Below are 21,657 nucleotides of genomic sequence, written 5' to 3' on the forward strand. Positions count from 1 at the left end.
CCATACAGAGCTCCCTGGGGCAGTGGTAGTTCCACGTAATCCTCAACACAGACTTTCGTGGTACACCTCCAGCCGTACATGATTTCTAAACACACTAAGGTCCCAATCCAGCAGTTAGATCTGCATGGGCAGACCCCTGCGTCTCCAAGGAACCCCACTGAATCAAAAGCCTATGTTTGTACACTCTTTCAAAGAAATTAATATTTTTCACTCTTATAAAAATGACAAATATCCTTTTGGGGCAGGAACCATGCCTCATGTGGGAATGCTGAAAACAAAAACCCACCCTCCATTTTTAAACATTACTAATGGAGTTCTGACCAAGCTACTATCTAAACTCAACTAGTGTATCTTATTTTAAAATATCTTTCCTTTTTATTTCATACTTTTAGTAGTACGAATCTGACATGACTAAAATTGCAGTAGCAAGCAGGCAGGCCTTTACTCTCTACTCCAAAAGAGTAGATCCTGTCTCCTCTTGCGTATGAAAAATACATTATTGACGGTCACGGAGAAACTGAATCCTCTACACAAGTCAATGCTCTCAAAGTTCATACAGAGCTTGATTCTACACTGAATCCACCCAACTTCTGCGTCACTGGAGACAGGAGATACAGAAACTGTGTGTGTATTAAATACAAAACACCTTACACTATACACAACTTTAAAAAAAAGTCAGGAAAAAAATTGGAACTAGCAAGACTGAATTCCCCACATTTGAAACATATCCCTTATAATACGATTTGCCATCGCTTAAAACTTAAGTGTGATTAAACGTTATTTGTCCAGTTATTAGGTTTCAGAGTAGCAGCCGTGTTAGTCTGTATTCGCAAAAAGAAAAGGAGGACTTGTGGCACCTTAGAGACTAACACATTTATTAGAGCATAAGCTTTCGTGAGCTACAGCTCACTTCATCGGATGCATCTGTAGCTCACGAAAGCTTATGCTCTAATAAATGTGTTAGTCTCTAAGGTGCCACAAGTCCTCCTTTTCTTTTTGTCCAGTTATTAGTGTCACTCATTTGGAAGGAGGTTCCTTAATTTTGGACTCATTTTATCTCCTCTCTCTTGTGATCGGGGATTTAATGGTGTATATTTCAACGAGACACTTACAAACCTCCCTCAAACAAAACAAAACAAAACACATCCTTCTCTTCAAGTTGGACAGCTGCAGAAAAATCCCCCCTTCCCCGACTGAGCAAGGTGGTGCTGGTAGCTAGCACTGTACCGCCTTTCAATTCCGGCACACGGAAGTCGTGCCCGGCTCCCAGCGCAACGTGTCAGCGTGTGCCCCGGAGCCGCAAGGGAGCCCGGTGTTGGGGGCTCCGCGGCCCGTAACCTGCGCGCCCAAACGCCCCGAGGGGGTGGGGATTTTGCCCCGTTCCTGGAGGCAGCGGCCACGCTCAGAGCACGGCTTGGCTGAGTAACGCTACGTTCCCGGGGCGACAGGATGCTGGCCCCGGGGTTGGTCTGGTTCCCCCTAAAACTTGTGACCTGCGGCAGGGGACGCTGCCCCCACCCCCCTCGGGGTCAGCCCCTTGCCCGCCCGCCCGCGAACCAGCCGAGGGGCGCCGCCAGCACTTGTTCAACGCCTCCCCCCCCCCTCTCTCTCGCTGGCTTGGCGAGCCGCTGGCAGCAGCCGGCGCGGCCCGGGGCCGGACTCACCCCCTTTCGCCCCAACGGCGGGCTCCAGCTTCGCCACGGCGATCACCAGCACGATCCCCAGAATGAACCATTCTTTCCTCGCCCGCTCCAGCAGCCCCATGCTGCGCGGCGCCCCCCCTCACCGCGCCGGCCGGCCGCCCCCCCCCCACGCGCGCCTCGGGCCCCTGCCCGGCGACGCTGCTGCCAAGGGCGGGGCTCGGAGCGGGGCGGCGGCGGCGGCGGGGGCGGGCAGGAGCCGGGAGTAGTATCCAGTGACAGGGAAAGTCTCACCGAGAGCCGCCATCATTACCACGCGCCTGCTAATAGACTCGCACCGGCTCCCGCCGCAGCCCCGAGCTCCCCCCGCCCGGCAAGGGAACGCCGGGCACCGCGCCAGATCACAGGGGGTCGGGCTGCAGCGCCCGCTGCCTCCGCGGCGCGCAGTTCCGCGGCTACCCCCGGCGGGGGCAGTTCCGCTAGCTCAGGCGGGCGCCGGCGGCTGCAGCCCGGCCAGCGCGCGAGGAGCGCGGGGCAGCGCCAGCCATCTGCTCCTGCCATCTGCGGCCCGCCCGGGGAGCCCCCTCCAGGCTCCGGGGGTGGCGGGGCTGGCGCCCGCGCAGGAGGCTGCGATGAGGGGGCTGCGCGCCTTTTTGATACATTACAATGTGTCGGTGACGCCCGGCGTTTGACGTGCAAGCCGGGGGGGGAGGGGTGACGCGGGTTTTCAGTTCCTGGGGTTGGAGGCTTTCCCCGGGGCCGGGCGGGGGAGGGGCGCGCGCGCGCGCGCGCGCTCCTCCTCAATCGCTGCTGTGCCCGCGTGCGGGGCCCCCAGTAAAGGGGCGCTCGGGGCCGGGACGGCCACGGCGCGAGGGACAGACGGAGCAACGCGTGCGCCTTCCTCCCGGGCTACCTTTGCAAACCAACGGGCGCGTTTGCAATGGGAGGCTGGTTGCTGGAATGACTCGCTTCTTTGTTCGTGGCAGGGGGGTGTGGAAAACCTGGGTATGCAGCAGGGGAGACTAGGCTGTAACCAGCAACCGGTGCGTGTGCTGCACAATCTGGCAGGAAACAATTTTTGGCAAAGAAGGAAGTTTCAGGTTCTGGAAGTTGTCTGATAAAATGTAAGAGTGAATTACCGTTAAAAGTAGACCTCGATCCACTGGCCTTTCAGGATTCTTTTAGCTACCAAGCAAGGAGAGCATGGACCCATCCCTTAGTTTGTAGCCACTAGTTGCCCTGAGGGCTACACCGGCCAAAATTCAAGCAAAAGTTCAGTGTTTGTCACCTCCGGGCTCTACCATCACTACAAGTTTTTCTTCACCCAGGAGACCACAATTAGTGGCCTTCCAGAAGTGGTTTAACCGATTGCTTCTTCTGATCAACAACTGATAAACTCACTTACTGGGCCAACTTGTAGAATGGATCCCCCCAGTTTGCTTCTGAACGCCATTGAACTGACCCCCTTCAATTTATAACATTGACAGTTGAAGTTATTGTTTATATGACAATAGGAACAGCATAGAAAAATACATCTGGCAGTCTAATTACTAAACAAATATAGTTTCAGAGGAGCAGCCCTGTTAGTCTGTATCCGCAAGAAGAAAAGGAGTTCTAGTGGCACCTTAGAGACTAACAAATTTATTTGAGCATAAGCTTTCATGAGCTACAGCTCACTTCATCGGATGCGCCCAAATAAATTTGTTAGTCTCCTGAGGTGCCACAAGTCCTCCTTTTCTTTAAACAAATATAGATACCGTATTTTGTTCTTAAATCTATGATCATGGTTCTGACTTGTGTAATATTGTTTAGATTAATTCATCACTAGGACAGTTTGTGAAACATGAGGCATGTAAGACATGTAGAATACGCTTTATTTGGAAGGAAGGTTGTTCACAGTAAAACGAAAAATGTCAGAAATCGTATGAGGGAGACTAGTTTCTCTGTTCAGATTATTACTGGGTCTTACTGGTGTGTAGTTTGGAGTAGGCTGTGTATGCCTGGGTTGAGATATGCTCCTACACACTAGCATAAAAAAGTTTTTGTTTGTATACAGATTACCACAGAGCCTACAAAGTACTTTTCTGAGAATTCAAGTGCTCTAATTGATCTAATTTCAGAGTAGCAGCCGTGTTAGTCTGTATTCGCAAAAAGAAAAGGAGTACTTGTGGCACCTTAGAGACTAACACATTTATTTGAGCATAAGCTTTCGATGAAGTGAGCTGTAGCTCACGAAAGCTTATGCTCAAATAAATGTGTTAGTCTCTAAGGTGCCACAAGTACTCCTTTTCTTTTTGCTAATTGATCTAAATAGATGGAGGCTTAATGGCTTCAAGGTTGTCTATGTTGGCCTTGACAGATCCTGCAATCTGATCCACACAGGTGTAAGACTCCAGCTCACGAAAAGTGGATTGTGGGAACAGGAGTCCATACATTTCTTGCTGGAGCAGGGTTTTCAATTGTAAACTCTTTGGGACTGTGTTTTCCTTTGTGTCTTGTAGAGCACCAAGCAGTATAGATCCTTACCAAAGAACCGTGCTTTTCCCTTAATGATGAAGTTCTCCAAGGTGAAATCTGATTCTCTTTCATTAATAATCCTATGTTTCCATGTAGTCAAACTACAGAGAGCAAAAAAGGAATTACTATTGGTCATTTAAATGATGTGATAAAACCACATATGGCAGATTCATCATCATTGCCTTCAAGTTTATCCACTTATCGTTACCATTGCATCACCACAAAAAGCAGATTCCCTCTCAGTCTGAACTCATTCTAACTCATCTGCCCTGCCTCCAGGAAAAGGAACGCTTACTATAAACTAAAGCCAACTTAATTTTTTGTGATTTATCATATGAATGACTAGCTTGCTTTCAGACTTAGAAAAATATATATGATTCTCTTCTAGTCTTTAGCTGAAAGTCAGCGAGCTTATTTCAATACTAAATAAATCTCCATTAAAACAGAGTATCATAAAAATCTGATTCTGGTGCTTGACTTGCACTTTCAATTTTCTATTCCTCTCTTGTATCAGCTTTCTTGATGGATTCATTAGTCCAGTCTCAGACTGGCCATGACCCCCTTTCTCTAAATCACATTAACAAGGAAATGATAAAGTATGAAACGTTTTATCATTTGAACTGCTCACACCAGTACTTTCATAGTGCCCCTTGTTCAGTGGTATTTTAAGCACATAATTGTTCCTGATATCTGATTTTTAAGTGTTAAGGTAAGTTTATGCTGCACATTCTTCAAGGGTGTATTCAGGCTTCAAAGAACAGTTGGACCATATGCTTTCTTTTTTTTTCTTTTTTTTTTTTTTTTGCTTTCCAGTAAATAAATGTTCACCGTTTGTAGCTCACAGCTCAGTTTTGATCTCACCTATGTAAGTGTGTATGGCCAGGTATCCTGAACAATTTACTGTATGTTTAAGTGCACATGCCATAGCTGGATTTTCAGAGTGGGTAGGGCTGCATCTTCTCCCACCCCATAAGGAGAAATTTGCACAGTTAAAAATGTTTGTGTATTTTACTATAGCTAATCAAAGCACATTATGGACCTAATTCCAACCTCAGATACATAAGTGCAAAACTTGCAAAATCCGCTACCGTATATGTGTGTAAGGGTTAGTTGTCTTTTGAAAAATAGATCACAGCAGCTGATTTTGTAATGCAAGCAGTCATGCTGATCTATGTGTTTTCTGTCAGACTTCACAAGTCCTGATTTGACGAGAACCATCCTGTGGTCAATGTCCTTGTATTTTATATACAGAACTTCTCTTGTGGTATGCATTAATATTTAAACTGCTCCCAGCAATACTTGAAATGGTCCTGCAGCTGTTTTCACAATATCAATGGGTGGTTACAACAGTTACAGGACTGCGCTACTGAAATATATTTGGAATTGGTTTTTACCTAGTATTCATCAGGTAACAGTATTTATATGGACAGTTCATCCATGGATCACAAAGCATTTTACAAACATTACCAGCCCTATTCTACAGCTGGGGAAATTGGGACCTTACTCTGCCCCAGAAGGTCTGAAAGGCATGTCCAAGTTTATCAGGGCTCATTAAATGAGCTACCATTGTTACTAAGCAAAAGATAAACACCTATATTATTTACTTCAATGTTACACAAAGACAAAAATACACTAAAACACATCATGAAGGTTGCAAAGCCAACCATTCAAAAGTTAGGGAATTCCAGAATTCCAGGCTTCCTGTCCACCCTTAATTTGCTCCCCCACCCCTTGTGTATATGCATTATGATAGTCTTTAATTACATGATCAATACTTTCTTGGCAGTTCACAGAATAATGGTGCCGAGGGAGAGACCCAGCCTGAGCCATTGCTAGAACCAGGCCCTGGGCCAGGAATATTCCTGGTGCCCAGGCACCACGGGCCCAGAGGACTTGGCCCCCATGATTCTCTGTGTTCGATGTGTGATACAATGCCCTATTCTCTGCACACTATACTATTTGCTCAGAAGACATGATTATTAATTTCCTGATGGGCTTTCAATGGCACTCATCACTATAATATATGAGTGTTTTAAGCATATGATGTATTTATTTTCAGAATACCCCTGTCACACAAAGAGTGTTATCTCCATTTTACAGATGGGGTACTGAGGAAAAGAATGATGAAGGTCAAAAGTACCTGAAGTTTGGGTGTCTTATTTGACACACCCTAGGATCTTAGAATTGTATTGCACTTTATATGTTCAAAGCACAGCTTCCGATGACTTCAATTGTGAGTGATCAGTACTTCTGCACATCAGACCCCAAGTCTCAAGTCAGACACTCACAAAACAAGGAATACACAATTAGTGACTATCTGTGAAAAGTTGGGCTAAAGGGATTTGACCAGAATCACAAAGGGATTATGTGGCAGAGGCAGGGATACAATCCAGTTCTCTAGGGCATGAGTCCATCCTTGTTCTTCCTGCAATCTCTTGCCTCAATCACTACACACCTTCCAACATCTGCTACAAATGAGGCAGTAATCCTACACAGACAACAGCATTCTTCACTATCTAACTGTGATTCATCTCTATATCAGAGCCATACTATGTACTGAAGTAGGCAAGGGGCCTCTGGAAAAATTATGTGATCATGTAGTTAATGACTGTATCAGAATGCATATCCACAAGGGAACCAAATTAAGGTTGCCTGGGTCACCTTAATTCTGGCATTTTCTAACTTTGGAGTGTTTGACTTTGCAACTTTAATAATGTTCTTTTAACAGCTTTCTTTGTGCATAACTTCCTAGGTTTTAAAAAAGGCAAATTCTGAAAAACCTTCCATCATGTAGTATCGTATTGATACCAACATAGTTTGTGTGAAGGGTTGTAATCTTTAGATCCACTGCTTCAACCTGTCACTTGAGCTAATGAAGTAACTGATCGCTGTATTTCCGAAAGGTTCTAGCCTGACAAAGAAAAAACACATAATTTTCATTCAATTGTTTGTTTATTTTTTTAAATATCGTCCCCCTTGATATCAATGCACTTGGTCCAGTGCACTTCAGCTTGTCTGTGACCATCTTGTAGAAGTCGTTGTCCTGTATGTCCAGAAACTCAACTGCTACGATCACTTCATTATCATCATTGAAGCTCTTCCCACAAAGGTCTTGTTCAACTTAGGGAACAGGTAGCAGTCTGAGAGAGCCAAATCTGGGAAAGCAGCTGAAAGACGCATTTGGTTGCTGTGGTCACAGTGCTGTGGGGTGATGCATTGGCCTGGAGAAGCACCACTCCTTGATTCAACTTTCCACAGCACTTTCTTATGCCCCACGTCTTCACTGAGGATGGTGTGAACAGACCCAGTACTGAGGCCCACTCTTTCAGCTATGTGCCTGACTGTTGATCTTTTGTCATTGATCACCATCTTGTGGATTGCATCAACTTTTTCTGATATGGTGGCCCACTTGGGGTGTCCTGACATTGGTTCATTCTCGGTGCTGATTCTCCCTCACTTAACTTCAGTAGCCCAGTTTTTTTATTGAGGCATATGAAGGGGCATCATCAGGCCAGACACTTTCTTAATGACCCTCATAGTAGGTTGTCATCCTCTAGTGGACTAGGGCTAATAGGGGATGACAGGTTTCAGAGTAGCAGCCGTGTTAGTCTGTATTCGCAAAAAGAAAAGGAGTACTTGTGGCACCTTAGAGACTAACAAATTTATTAGAGCATAAGCTCCGATGAAGTGAGCTGTAGCTCACGAAAGCTTATGCTCTAATAAATTTGTTAGTCTCTAAGGTGCCACAAGTACTCCTTTTCTTTTTAGGGGATGACAGACATACTTTGGCAATGAGTTTCACTGCTATTTCCTGGGAGCAAAGGAATGGTGAGAGGCTGCGATATTTTTATTCCAGGCTCTGGAGGGGAGTGTTCTGTAGTGGGCACAGACTCTTCTGTTTATTCCCCCAGGCATCACTTTTTGTGCCCATCCCCTCCTACCATCTATTGCCCTAGTCTTTTCTCCTCTTCACCCCATCCTGCTTACCTAGCTAGTCATAGTCTCCACTCCTGAGGCTTGTCTTTTCAGTCCCTTTAGCCAACAAATCCTACTCTCACTGCTCTGGAATCCCAGTCCACGCCCCATTCATACCTAGTTCCCCACACAAACTCCCAACTCCTTGTCCCCAGTCTCCTTGCTCAACCAGTCCAAGTCGCACCCCCTATTCCCGGCTTCTCAGCCAATCTCTCTCCCCAACTCTGGCATCCAGTCACTTCCACATGCCCCCACTTATGTTCTCCATCTCCACTGGATCCAGTCCAAATCTCCTTCCAAGGGCTTCTCATCCAGGCTCATGGGCTTCTCCCCCCGCTCCTTGACCCACTCTCCCCTCCAAACCCAGACCCAGTTTCCCTCTCCCCACATCTCACCAGTTTCCAGACCTGTTTCCCCACATGTACTCCATGTCCCAATCTACTCCCTACACCCCATGTTTGATTCTTGTCCTTTCTGAATTTGAATCAGGCAGGCCTCTCCTCCACACTGCCTGGGCATCTCAGAAATGGATGAAATTTAAAAAAAAAAATCAACCTGAGGGAGACACCCTTTGTGGAAAATTACAGCCTAAATATTTAAAGTTTGGCAGAACTCTAAGCTACTGAACCAGGGTCTTATAATGAGAAGTGCCAATAATAAGATGCTATACAGATAATAAAACCTGGTATTACTACTGACACAATTTAGCTGCAACCCTAATAATGACATAGATAGAATCATAAGAACATAAGAAAGGCCATACCGGGTCAAACCAAAGGTCCATCCAGCCCAGTATCCTGTCCACCGACAGGGGTCAATGCCAAGTGCCCCAGAGGGAGTGAACCTAACAGGTAATGATTTAGTGATCTCTCTCCTACCATCCATCTCCACCCTCCGACAAACAGAGGCTAGGGACACCATTCCTTACCCATCCTGGCTCATAGCCATTAATGGACTTAACCTCCATGAATTTATCCAGTTCTCTTTTAAACCCTGTTATAGTCCTAGCCTTCACAACTGCCTCAGGAAAGGAGTTCCACAGGTTGACTGTGTGCTGAGTGAAGAAGAACTTCCTTTTATTTGTCTTAAACTGCTACCCATTAATTTCATTTGGTGGCCCCTAATGCTTATATTATGGGAACAAGTAAATAACTTTTCCTTCTTCACTTTCTCCACACCACTCATGATTTTATATACCTCTATCATATCCCCCCTTACTCTCCTCTTTTCCAAGCTGAAAAGTCCTAGCCTCTTTAATATCTCCTCATATAGGACCCATTCCAAACCCCTAATAATTTCAGTTGCCCTTTTCTGAACCTCTTCTAATGCCAGTATATCTTTCTGAGATGAGGGGACCATATCTGGACACAGTATTCAAGATGTGGGAGTACCATGGATTTATATAAGGGCAATAAGATATTCTCCGTCTTATTCTCTATCCTTTTTTAAATTATTCCTAACATCCCGTTTGCTTTTTTGACTGCCGCTGCACACTGCATGGATGTTTTCAGAGAACTATCCATAATGACTCCAAGATCTTTCTCCTGATTAGCTGTAGCTAAATTACCCCCCCCCATCATATTGTATGTATAGTTGGGGTTATTTTTTCCAATGTGCATTATTTTACATTTATCCACATTAAATTTCTTTTGCCATTTTGTTGCCTAATCACTTAGTTTTGTGAGATCTTTTTGAAGTTCTTCACAGTCTGCTTTGGTCTTAACTATTGTGACAAAGCTCTGTCCTTGCCTCTGTGGGTCCCATGTTTCCTGGTGGATTTCGCTAGCCTCAGAGCTCACTGTGACCCTCCACATAACCCTTCTTTCTCTAGAGACAAGGGTCACAGTCTACTGGGCCATTTTCATCATAAGCCAGCGAGGGAGGTGAGGAGAAGTTATCCTTCCTTGCATAGTCTCTCTTGTCTCCCAGTCTCAGTGATTAATCAGGGGGCAAAGGTGGGGGGGAGCCCGGGCCCACCCTCTACTCCGGGCTCCAGCCCAGGGACCCTAATAGTATCAGCTCTGGTAGCTGACCTTTTAGAAATATGACATGCACAATTCCCTGGGCTATTTCCCCCACAGCAGCCCTCACTTCCTCAAGCTCCACTTCACCCTTACCTCAGGGCCTCCTTTCTTGTACCTGATATGGTGTGTACTACTCAGCCTCTCCAACAGCACAACTTCTTCCCACAGCCACTGACATGCACACCCACCTGACTGGGTGGGGAGCTTTTAACTAGTTTCAGCCAGCCCCTGATTGGCTTCAGGTGTCCCAATCAACCTAGCCTTCTCCCTGCCTTCTGGAAAGTTCTTAATTGGCCCCAGGTGTCTTAATGAACCTGGAGCAGCTGCCATTTCACTTAACCTGGTACCAGGGATTTGTTTAGCCTGGAGTGAATCTCTCTCTCTCTCTCCCTCTCCCTCTCCCACTGCTCTCCCATAGCCTTCTAGCTTGGAGGGAGGGGGGAAGCTGCTACTCCTGCTGCTAGGCCCTAAGCTCTCCCTGCTGCTCCAGCTGCTCCCCTGGCTGGGCCAGACACCCCCCGTTCCCTGCTACCTGCCTGCTGGATCCCCCACTCTTGGGTGCTGCTACTGCTGCAACTGCAGCCCTGGGGGGGGGGCTGCTAGCCCACTCCCCAGAGAGGAGGAGTGAGGGACCCCAGCCACTGCTGTTGTGGATACCACCACCACCACCTGAGAGGGGTCCTTTCTGCCTGCCTGGACTACCACCTGGAGTTCCTGGAGCTGCTGCTGCTGTTGCTGCTGCTGCTGCTGCTGTGGAGTCTGCTGCCTGGAGCTGCTGAAGCCCGAGGAGGAGAAGAAGAGGACCATCTACTAGTGGGGGAGCACCTAGAGACTTTGCAGACCACCGTGGAGGGGGCCTAAGACTGAGTAATTTTCAAACTGTGCTCTTGTGGTGGGGGTCTTGACTGTGTTGCCAGGGTCACAGGGGGTGTGGCGTGGAGCTGCCCCCCGATCTATCTGTGTGTTCCCCCCCAACCCCCACCACTACTACCACCACTGCTGCTCCCTCCACCACCCCCACCAGCTGTATACCATCTGCCTCAGCTCCTGCCTCTGGACTCAGCTGCTTACTTGGCTTGCCACGCCCTATTTCCACCCTTTGGGCCAGAAGCAGCAGCCAGCTTAAAAAAAGACTTTTGCAAGTGCACGTGGGCACATGTGCACCCCCCCCGGACTACCTACACCCACCAAGGGGGCAGATCTCCTCACAGTTCGTACGGCTGGAGTGGCAACCCTGTTCTCCCCCGACCTACGGTCCGAGGTGCTGGGGGTCGCCGAGGCTGTGCCGGGCCGCATGCTGCACTTCCGGGTCCACATGGAGGGACTCGTAGTCAACCTCGTCAACATCTATGCCCCAGCAGCGAGCCCAGAGCGGCTGCAATTCTATCAGCAGGCATCCGCCTTCCTCGGCACCTTGGATCCTCAGGAGTGCCTGGTCCTGGGAATGGACTTTAACATCATCCTCGAGGAGCTGGACCGCTCGGGGACCGAGCAGAGCCCGGCCACCGTCGCCGTCCTCCAGGAGATAGTCGAACACCACTCCCTGGTGGACGTCTGGCGCGACCACCACCCGGATGACACTTCCACGTTCACCTTTGTCCGGGTGGAGGCCCATCGGTCGCGCCACTCCCGGTTGGACCGCATTTATTTATCACGCTTTCATCTTTCACGAGCCCACTCCTCCAGCATCCGGCCGGCCCCATTTTCTGACCATCATATAGCCACCGTGACAGCCTCCCTCTACGTGGAGAGGCCGGGGCCGGCCTATTGGCATTTTAACAACAGCTTGCTGGAGGATGCGGACTTCGTGGCGTCCTTCCGGGAGTTCTGGCTGGCCTGGCGAGGGCATCGGCATGCCTTTCCCTCGGCGCAATGGTGGTGGGACCTAGGGAAGGTGTGCACCTGGCTCTTCTGCCGTGACTACACCCGGGGCGCCAGCCGACGGAGGCATGCGGCGATAGAGCAGTTGGAACGGGAGGTCTTAGAGCTGGAGAGGCATCTGGCTGCCAGCCACGAGGATCCACCCCTCTGCAGAGCGTGCCGGGAGAAGCGGGAGGAGCTCCAGACCCTCGAGGACCATAGGGCCCGGGGTGCCTTTGTTCGATCCCGCATCCGTCTCCTTCGGGAGATGGATCGCGGCTCCCGCTTCTTCTACACCCTGGAGAAAAAGAGGGGGGCTAAAAAACATGTCATCTGCCTACTGCCAGAAGATGGCACCCCCCTCACGGATCCGGTGGAGATGTGCGGGAGGGCGAGAGCCTTCTACGCAAGCCTTTTCTCCCCGGATCCGACCGATCCTAACATTTGCAGAGTGCTGTGGGAGGAGCTCCTGATGGTCAGCGCGGGCGACCAAGACCAGCTAGAGCTGCCTCTCACTCTGGCCGAGTTCTCGGAAGCCCTCCGTCGCATGCCCACCAATAAATCTCCGGGCATGGACGGGCTGACCGTGGAGTTCTACCGCGTGTTCTGGGACGTCCTGGGCCCAGACCTAGTCACCATTTGGGCCGAGTCTTTGCAGAGCGGGGTCCTCCCTCTTTCGTGCAGGCGAGCCGTGCTGGCCTTATTGCCGAAGAAGGGGGACCTCCGCGATTTACGAAATTGGCGTCCCGTCTTGCTCCTCAGCACGGACTACAAAGTCGTGGCAAAAGCCATCTCGCTGCAGCTAGGGTCCGTGCTGGCGGACGTGGTCCACCCAGACCAGACCTACACTGTCCCAGGCCGCAGCATCTTCGACAACCTATATCTGGTCCGGGACCTATTGGAACTTGGGTGTAGGGATGGTCTGTCGTTCGCCCTCCTGTCCTTAGATCAGGAGAAGGCGTTTGACAGGGTGGATCACGGGTATCTCCTGAGCACTCTGCAAGCGTTTGGCTTCAGACCCAGATTTGTGAGTTTTCTCCAGGTGCTGTATGCCTCCGCAGAGTGTTTGGTCAGGCTCAACTGGACCCTGACCGAACCGGTCAGTTTCGGGCGAGGAGTACAGCAGGGGTGCCCCCTCTCGGGCCAGCTGTACGCTCTGGCGATCGAGCCCTTCCTCTGTCTCCTCCGAAGGAGGTTGACAGGGTTGGTGCTGCGGGAGCCGGAGCTGCGGCTAGTCCCGTTGGTGTACGCTGATGACGTGCTCCTCGTGGTCCAGGACCCAGGCGACATGGCGCGGGTGGAGGCTTTAAGGAGCAGTGGGCACTGTCCGGGGTTCTCTGCTCGGTGTCCCCGTCCGGTTCCCTTCATTTGACCCTTTGACCGCACTCCTGCCCCTGTTATTTTATTAGTTGTCCCCTGGAATTTTTTGGGTATCTAGGTCCTGTGGATCTCCCTTTTAGGCTGGGGGGGATCCTTTAGCGGTGGACGGGCTTCGCCCGCCCACTTCCCGGATCCCAATAAGACTACTCTTCCATAGCCGTCTGGCCTTAAGCAGTTTAGTATCGTCTGCAAACTTTGCCACCTCACTGTTTACCCCTTTCTCCTGATCATAAGTTGAATAGGATTGATCCTAGGACTGACCCTTGGGGAACACCACCAGTTACCCCTCTCCATTCTTAAAATTTACCATTTATTCCTAGCCTTTGGTTCTCTGTCTTTTAACTAGTTCTCAATCCATGAAAGGATCTTCCCTCTTATCCCATGACAACTTAACTTACATAAGAGCCTTTGGTGTGGGACCTTGTCAAAGGCTTTCTGGAAATCTAAGTACTCTATGTCCACTGGATCCCTCTTGTCCACATGTTTGTTGACCCCCTCAAAGAACTCTAATAGATTACAGAGTAGCAGCCCTGTTAGTTTGTATCCACAAAAAGAAAAGGAGTACTTGTGGCACCTTAGAGACTAACAAATTTATTTGAGCATAAGCTTTCAAAAGCTTATTTTCAAATAAATTTGTTAGTCTCTAAAGTGCCACAAGTACTCTCTTTTTTCTAATAGATTAGTAAGACATGATCTCCCTTTACAGACACCATGTTGACTTTTGCGCAACAATTTATGTTCTTCTATGTGTCTGACAATTTTATTCTTTACTGTTGTTTCAACTAGTCATTTTATGTCTAGCCACTAAGCTTCCTTGAATTTTTTTAAAACAGTCTGTAGGTTGCCTCCACCTAGCCTTCATTTGTGCATTTACAACTGTATGTGCAGGCAAGTATGTCTTGTTGATGTAATTGGCACATGCAAAATCCAGCCAATGCATCCACAGTATTTGTGCTTGAGATGTACATGTACAGTTGTTAGCACGTTAGCACATGCTGAAAAAGAGAGACAGTTATTCAAGGTTAGCCCTCAATTCCATTAATATATTTCATAACATGCTTAGAGGGCCTGATTTGCCACTATGTTACTCCAGTCTTACCCGTCATTCACATCACTGATGAAAGCAGGCCACTTGTGGACACTTTCTTGTCTATGTATGCTAAAACTCAGTTTACCCATTGTTATGGCTTAGTCAAAATCTCTTCTGTGCATGCTACGCAGACTGTTGTAAAAGTAAACAAACTGGATGCTGTCCCTTACAATTCCAAAGTCTTGCAAGAGTTTCAGTTTTCTGAATGCCTTTGACTCTGAGTTGCATGGCTAAATCCCCCATGACTGCATTGAAAGTGTAGAGGTGTGAATCAATATACATCAGTTTATCTACAAATGACGTTAAGTTATTCAGACTTCTACAGTTTATAGTTTACCTTTGTTACATTGGGCCTGATCTTACAAATATGCAATAATGAAACCCACATTAGAATCTGTGGGACTATTCGCAGCATCAGCCCCAAAGTACATAGTAATACAACAACACTAGCACATGCCTTTCTGTAGAATATATTTTGAAACTGTCTCTAAAGACAGTTTGCATGATATGTCCCGGTTTTTGATTGGTCCTCTGGAAAAACAACAAATCTCTATAGTGAAAAGGTTTTCTGTTCCTGAATTCAATCCTGAATTTACTAATATCCTGCACATTAGTCTTAAAGGTCAAGGCATAGGCCAGCTGAAATTGGGATTGGCCTACCCATTGTAGAATGGGCAACTTTATGACTTTTTAAAAACAAAGGAAATTAATATTTCATCCATGTCTTCTGGCTTTGTTACTTTTTTTAAAAAAATTGAGTGACAGCAAAAAAACAGAAATGGGATAACAAATCACTGACAGAGTATTGGCAACAAGAAAATACCCACTGAAGAGTAAAAATAAGAGTAAAATACACAGCAATATCAGAGAAGATCAATAAGGTAAAGGGAAGAATAAGCTAGCTGTGATAGCCGAGTGGGTATCAGATTCAGAATGGTTAAGAGAAGGATGCTAATTAGCCAGGTAGCCATCATTTTTATCATATTCCATATAAGTAAATTTTTCCACATCCAAAATATCATTCTTTATGGTACCAGTTGCTGAGATTGGAAAGAAAGGAGCTAGTCTGTGGGGTGCAATAACAAGTCTGGCACCAGTCACCAAAAGGGCCAATTTTTTGTCTATGCCAAATAACACAATAAACATTCATTTTTACAAGAAACTATCAGGTTACTTTGTTTAACAACTTGTTTCTAGAAGATCTGAACTTTGGGATACTCTAATCATGTGTTAGAACTTACCAATTGCTGAATTTCATTGCCGGCATAGACCTGGATCTGCTGCTCATTTTATATAAACTTTGGATGTTAGGATGTATGCAGTATTTTACACTGCATGTTCAGAGGGCTTATGCAGAGATGTTTTCATAGAATGAATCCATAACTTATCCCTAATTATTTTTCAGTATTTGTTTTCTAATCTAAAATCCGTTTCCCAATTATTACTATGTCTCTTGGTACGTGGGTCTTCTAAGTAAAATAAAGAACATTTTAGTCACTGACCTTTGATATTATAGGGCCAGATCAACTTCACCCACAGAATGGGGCTAGGGAGGAGGAAAACTAAGAAGGTATCATTCAATGACCATGACTGTGATTTTCTCTGTACTGCAAGACAGCACCTCTAAGATTATCATGCCCTATAGCATTGTTCAGTGTGAATATTATCATGCCCTACAGAAATTGTTCAGTGTTAACTCAGGGAAGAGTGGCAGATAGTGAATCACCCACACCCACTTCCTGCAGTAGCTAGGCTTTCCTCAGGATTTTCCCATGCAGCTCCCTTGAGTATCCTAATCAGCTAATAGGATCTGACCAGATCTCAGCATCAGCTGGTGCATCTGCAGGTGTATTGTCCATTATACTCTGGAAATATTATAGGATAAATCTGGTTATGGCTTAGACACAGCACACCAGTTGAAAACTGTATAGTGTCTCTCAGTTTTCACATTACTAACCTTCAAACTTGTTCCATTTTTTTCCCCAGAAAAGAATGTGTGATACCCCTCAGAGACTTCCAGATGCTTTTTCTGCCTCTTTATGCCCCTTGCACCTCTTTCTGCAAGATCCAATAGCATCATGAGATGTATAGTTATGTGGAACCAAATCCTGCCTGTTTGACTCACGCAAGTAGCTCTACTGATGTCAACAGGACTATTTGTGTACAGTGAACAGGATTTTGTCAACAGTAACCATTTTTCATATTTTAAAAGATAGAGAGTAATAGAATGCACCACTCTGAATTTAGGGCTTGTCTAAACTATCACTTTTGTTGGTATAAAGCATATGTCGCTCAGGTGTGTGAACCCCTCTCCCACGAGTTACATAAATTACACGGACAGAAGCGCCGGTGTGGACAGCGCTATGTTGGTGGGAGAGCTTCTCACACTGAAATAGCTACCGCTGCTTATGGAGGTGATTTTGTTATGTCGATGGGAGAGCTCTCTCCTGTTGGCATAGAGTGGCTACACGAGTGATCTTATAGTGGCACAGCTGCATCAATACAGCTGTGCCGCTGTAAGCTCACTAGTGTAGACAAGCCCTTAATGTGAACATCCAATATAGGTAATTAAGTCATGTCTAGAAGTTGGCTCCCTCTGCAGCACATTCAGCCTCTTAATTTCTCTTTCTTTTGTGTATTCATCCTCTCACGTGCATGACATGCCTTGATGTCTAATAACTACACAGTTAGATGTTTTTAGTGAATGTGCTGGGATTTTTAAGTTCTACAGTAATGGATGTCATCTGATTATGCATTTAGACAGCAGAGATTTCAGTATAAAGGAAAGCGGATCACAAGATAAAGAGCTTAAACGAGGGGAAGAGAAGGTATTAAATTATTTAACTTGAAAAGAACAAAGATAGTCAAGAAGAACAAGATAAAGAGAGGTGTTAATTATAGAGAAGTTGTGGAGAGAAAGTGGAAATATATAGGAGACAGTTTACAACACATTTATATTTCTCGCAGTCACTTAATGGCATAATCTCAGATTTTCTCAACAGTTGAAAGAGATTGCTATAGTGTTATCATTAGTTAACTGGTTTTACTTAAGGAAATGGAGTTCATTACTTTATCGATATTATATAGGTGCTTACACTGCTTTATATATGTTTAAGGTCTCTCCTGCTTATTACTACTGGATATTATAAAATGTCTTAGACCAGTTGCAAGCGTTACTAGTTCATTACTCCTATGGCAGTTGGAATTATGCACAATGGCTCCAAATTAGAACAGCACTTAAGTGTGTATTTAAGTTCCCTTGATGTCAATAGGATGTCACTGACTGTCAATAGGATGACACATGCTCAAGTGCTGTCCTGAATAGGGACTGTAGAGAGGATATTAGATTTCATGGTTCTGTATCTTATTATGTTTGTTTCTGTACTGGTATTTTCTTCACAAGTATACAACCACTTTTTAAAATCTGTAATAGGAATGACCATCTTACTACCTACAATTAGACATTTAACAAATAAGCAAGATACATCTTAAACTACAGAATATAAAGATAGTTTGTGATATGATTAAATATTTGTAGGTTGGCCTTTTCCCAGAAGTAAATGCTGTCTGGTGAGTCAGTTCATTTTTAGAGCTGTATTTTTTATACATGGCTGACTATTAAAGGGAAGTATAATAACAAATTATGATTAATTTCTGTGGTTTAACCAACTGAAAAACCTATTTTCCATATAACTTACATTACAGTTTTTAAAGTTTCCCATCTTTTTCAAACTAAACTTTTCAAACTAAACTTCCTTCCCTGGATTGAAAACTGCAGAATCAAACAGGATTTCTTGCTGTGAAATATCAGAACAGTAGCTCTTATTGAGACATCAGCCCCATTCACAAATTAAGGTCCTCATCATATGGGTAGTCAGGGACTACTCACATGGATCCCTCCGTAGGGTTAGGGCCTAACTATGAAAATATTGAAACTCGGCTACTTTTAAGAAGTAATTGGAAAAAAATTTAACATGTATTCATATTTAGTAAATAGTTACTTAGCTAAATCATAACTAAAACCAACAGTGGTCATTAAAACCCATCCATGTACCGTATGCCACTCATCCAATCTGATTGACTCCACAGGCAATACTTCTGAAGAACGATCCTTAAATATATGCATATTTAACTATATCAGATTGTACTGGGACTCTGTAGTATGAGATGAATAACAGTCATCAGATATTTCCATTTAGTTTGTAATAAGATCAATCTTGGCACATGTAAAGAAATTAATTGTGTATTTGAAAGCCAACTCAAAGAGCAAAGCTTGAATGAAGAATAAAAACCAACGTCTTATTATCCTGTTGATCCATTGTGACAGGGTGGACTAGATCTGGAGGCCTTGCAGCCCTGCCTCACCCTCCCCCAGGAAAGAGCAGAGAAGTCCTCCAAGCAGCCTAGAGTGGCTGCAGGGGAAGCAGCCAATTGGAGGGGATGCTGGAGTGGCCAATCAAGGGCAAGGATGGCCTTATAAAAAAAAAGCAACAGAGACAGAACAGAGAACAGAGACAGTTTTGCCTGGAGTTGGAAGAGAGAGAACTGGGTTCCTGGCTGGCTGGAAGAGCAACAGGACCATGGATAGCTCAGTGTGGGAAGGCTGAGCCCAGATTGGGCTGATGATGATTGGGGGAAGCTAAAGGCTAGTCTACACTGGCAAATTTTGTCACCAAAAGGCAGTTTTTGGCGACAAAACAGCAATAGCGTACACACTGAAATGGGACTTTTGTTGGAAAAAAAGCCCACTTTTGGTGACAAAAAACTTCCATCCCTATGAGAGACTTTTGTCTTTTCCCCTCCCTTTATTGCCAACAGCCAGCCAGCGTAGACACCACTCTTTTTTTTTTTTTTTTAATTTTATTGGCCTCCAGAAAGTGTCCCAAAATTCCCATGCTGCCACTCTGGTCAGCAGTTTGAACTCCACTGCCCTGCAGCCCACTTGTCCCTCCCCCTTGCAAGCCCTGGGAATTTTAAATCTCATTTCCTGCTTGCTGGCTTCCCATGTGAGCTTTCCAGGTGGCTTCCCAGGTAAGCATGGCTGGCTATCGCACCAAACACGCTCCCGCTTGGACCACCGCTGAGCTGTAAGATCTGATGAGCATATGATGAGAGGAGTCTGTTCAGTCACAGCTGCGATTGACCCATAGGAATCAGGACACATATGGGCAAGTTTCTTGAGGCTTGTGCGAAAAGGGCTATCATCGGGACACGCATCAGTGCACAGCGAAGATAAAGGAGCTGAGGCAGGCGTACCATAAGGTGCGGTAGGCAAACCATCGCTCTGGTGGTGCAGCTAAGACCTGCTGATTCTATAAGGAGCTGAATGCTATCCTCGGTGGTGACTGCACCTCCACCACCGATAGCCCAGTGGATACTTCGGAGGCAGCAGAAAGAGGGGGTAACCTGGAGGCTGAAATTCTGGATGAAGAAATGGAGCTGGAAGAGGATGTGGAACTCCCAACGGGGTCACCTGGTGGGCCAGGCAGCCAGGAACTTTTCTCCACTCCAGAAGTGCTATATGGGGAGCAGAAAGGAGATGAGACACCGTGTAAGTTGCTGTGGCTTGTGTAGGGAATCGAAAAGTGGGAGGCAGATAGTGTTTTATGTGAGCTGGACATTGCCCTGTACTAACCTGCATGGCCAAGCAGGGTGTGGATGGACATAGAGACCTGCAGGGAATCCTCCAGAGAGAGGCTCTGGAAAGTTTCCAAGAGGTACTTGTTAATCCTCTGTGGTAGATTCCAAGGGATTGCAGCCTTGTTAGTTCCCCCATTGTAGGAAACTGTACCATGCCATTTAGCAATCACTGGAGCTGGGACCAAAGCAGCACATAACTGAGCTGCATATAGACCGGGGTGAAAGCTGCAAGCATGCAGTAGTTGTGTCCTGGTTTCCTTGCTCACCTGCAGTAGTGAGATGTCAGCAAGCAGGTTGGCCACCTGTAAAAAAAGTGTGTGATAATTTTAGAATGAGTTCTCTACAAAGCTGCCCTGCAAGCAGTGACAGTTTTGTCCATACGCACAACCACCTTCCCCCTCCACTCCTGACACTCACCATGACTGGGGTGCTCACAGAGCTGTGTGCCTGGCTAGAGTCAGTGAGAAACTGATTGCTACTAGTTGCAAAATGTTACAGAAAATGTTTCAATCATTTGCTGGAATGTAACAATCCCTCTTCTGTGCATTGTCCACAGCAGCCAAGACCTTGAGGAATACACCACGCACCCCTGCCACCGGCTTCGGCAGATAAGGCAGAAGCAGAGATGCAGCAAAGAAGACATGTTCAGGGAGGTGCTGCAGTGCAATGAGAGACAGATCAGGGAACACAAAGAGTACTGGGAAGCCAAAGCAGTGTTTGCTAGGCAAGCAAGAGAGCGGATGATAAAAGTGATGGAGGATCAGATAGAAATGCTCTAGTCTTTGATACAGCTGCAGACTGAGTACTTCTGTGGTCGACCTCCACAGCAGCACATGCATATGTACAATGCTTTGCCAATCCCACCTCCCTCTATGCCCACATATTCCTTTTCACTTCACAGACTCCTGAGTTTCCCATCACTCCACCCCCTCTCACAGCTTGAACAATGATAGCTGGAGCTACACACAGTTGTGAGGTTTTACCCTTTTTAACAATAAATAAAGGCTAAGGTATTTAATGGTACAGCTTTTTTATTCTGTGTTCTACAAAAAGCTTATAGCAATCAATTCACTCACGGGAACAGGCTTCTAAAGCATTTTGTTGCATGGATCTTGGGCCCCAAAATTGTACATGGATGCACCAGGGAAGCAACTGCAAAGCGGACGTGTTAGTGCCCCTCATTGTCAAAGTGGTTCCTCAAAGCCTCTCTGATCTTAATAGCAGCCCTCTGGGATCCTCTGACAGCCCGAGCATCGGCTGTTCAAACGGTGCAGCCAAGTGCTCTGCCTCAGCGCTCCACACCTGAGCAAACATTTCACCCTTAGAGTCACACAGATTATGCAAAGTGCAGCACGCGGCTATGACTGTGGGAATATTATCCTTGGTAAGGTCTAGCCTGCCACAGACAGCTCCAGCGAGCTTTCAAACAGCCAAAGGCACATTCGACACTACCATGCGGCACCTGCTCAGCCTGTTGTTAAAACGCTCCTTGTTGCTATCCAGGTGCCTTGTGTAAGGTTTCGTGAGGCAT

The 21,657-nt window shown here is 46.4% G+C and overlaps 1 protein-coding gene and 1 long non-coding RNA gene across 4 annotated transcripts in view; one reads left to right on the forward strand and one right to left on the reverse strand.

Moving 5' to 3' along the window:
* The window catches only part of SLC10A7 (solute carrier family 10 member 7), a 203,733-nt gene extending 201,484 nt beyond the window's left edge, over positions 1–2,249 (reverse strand). Inside the window, exon 1 of one of the 3 annotated variants that reach the window (XM_038399604.2) lies at positions 1,665–2,160. In XM_038399604.2, the coding sequence (XP_038255532.1) occupies positions 1,665–1,764 (100 nt within the window). In that variant the 5' untranslated portion in view covers positions 1,765–2,160. Of the gene's footprint in view, positions 1–1,664 lie in introns of all 3 variants that reach the window. The other 2 variants (XM_038399603.2, XM_038399606.2) reach the window with 2 other exon arrangements.
* A 253-nt stretch (positions 2,250–2,502) lies between these two features.
* LOC122459839 lies at positions 2,503–20,788 on the forward strand. The gene is made up of 3 exons (XR_006280794.1): positions 2,503–2,764; positions 16,473–16,647; positions 20,686–20,788. It is a non-coding gene; the product is annotated as an uncharacterized LOC122459839 (long non-coding RNA).
* The last annotated feature ends 869 nt before the right edge of the window (positions 20,789–21,657 follow it).

Source organism: Dermochelys coriacea, chromosome 4 (genome assembly GCF_009764565.3).
Source record: "Dermochelys coriacea isolate rDerCor1 chromosome 4, rDerCor1.pri.v4, whole genome shotgun sequence".
Classification (NCBI taxonomy): Eukaryota; Metazoa; Chordata; order Testudines; family Dermochelyidae; genus Dermochelys; species Dermochelys coriacea.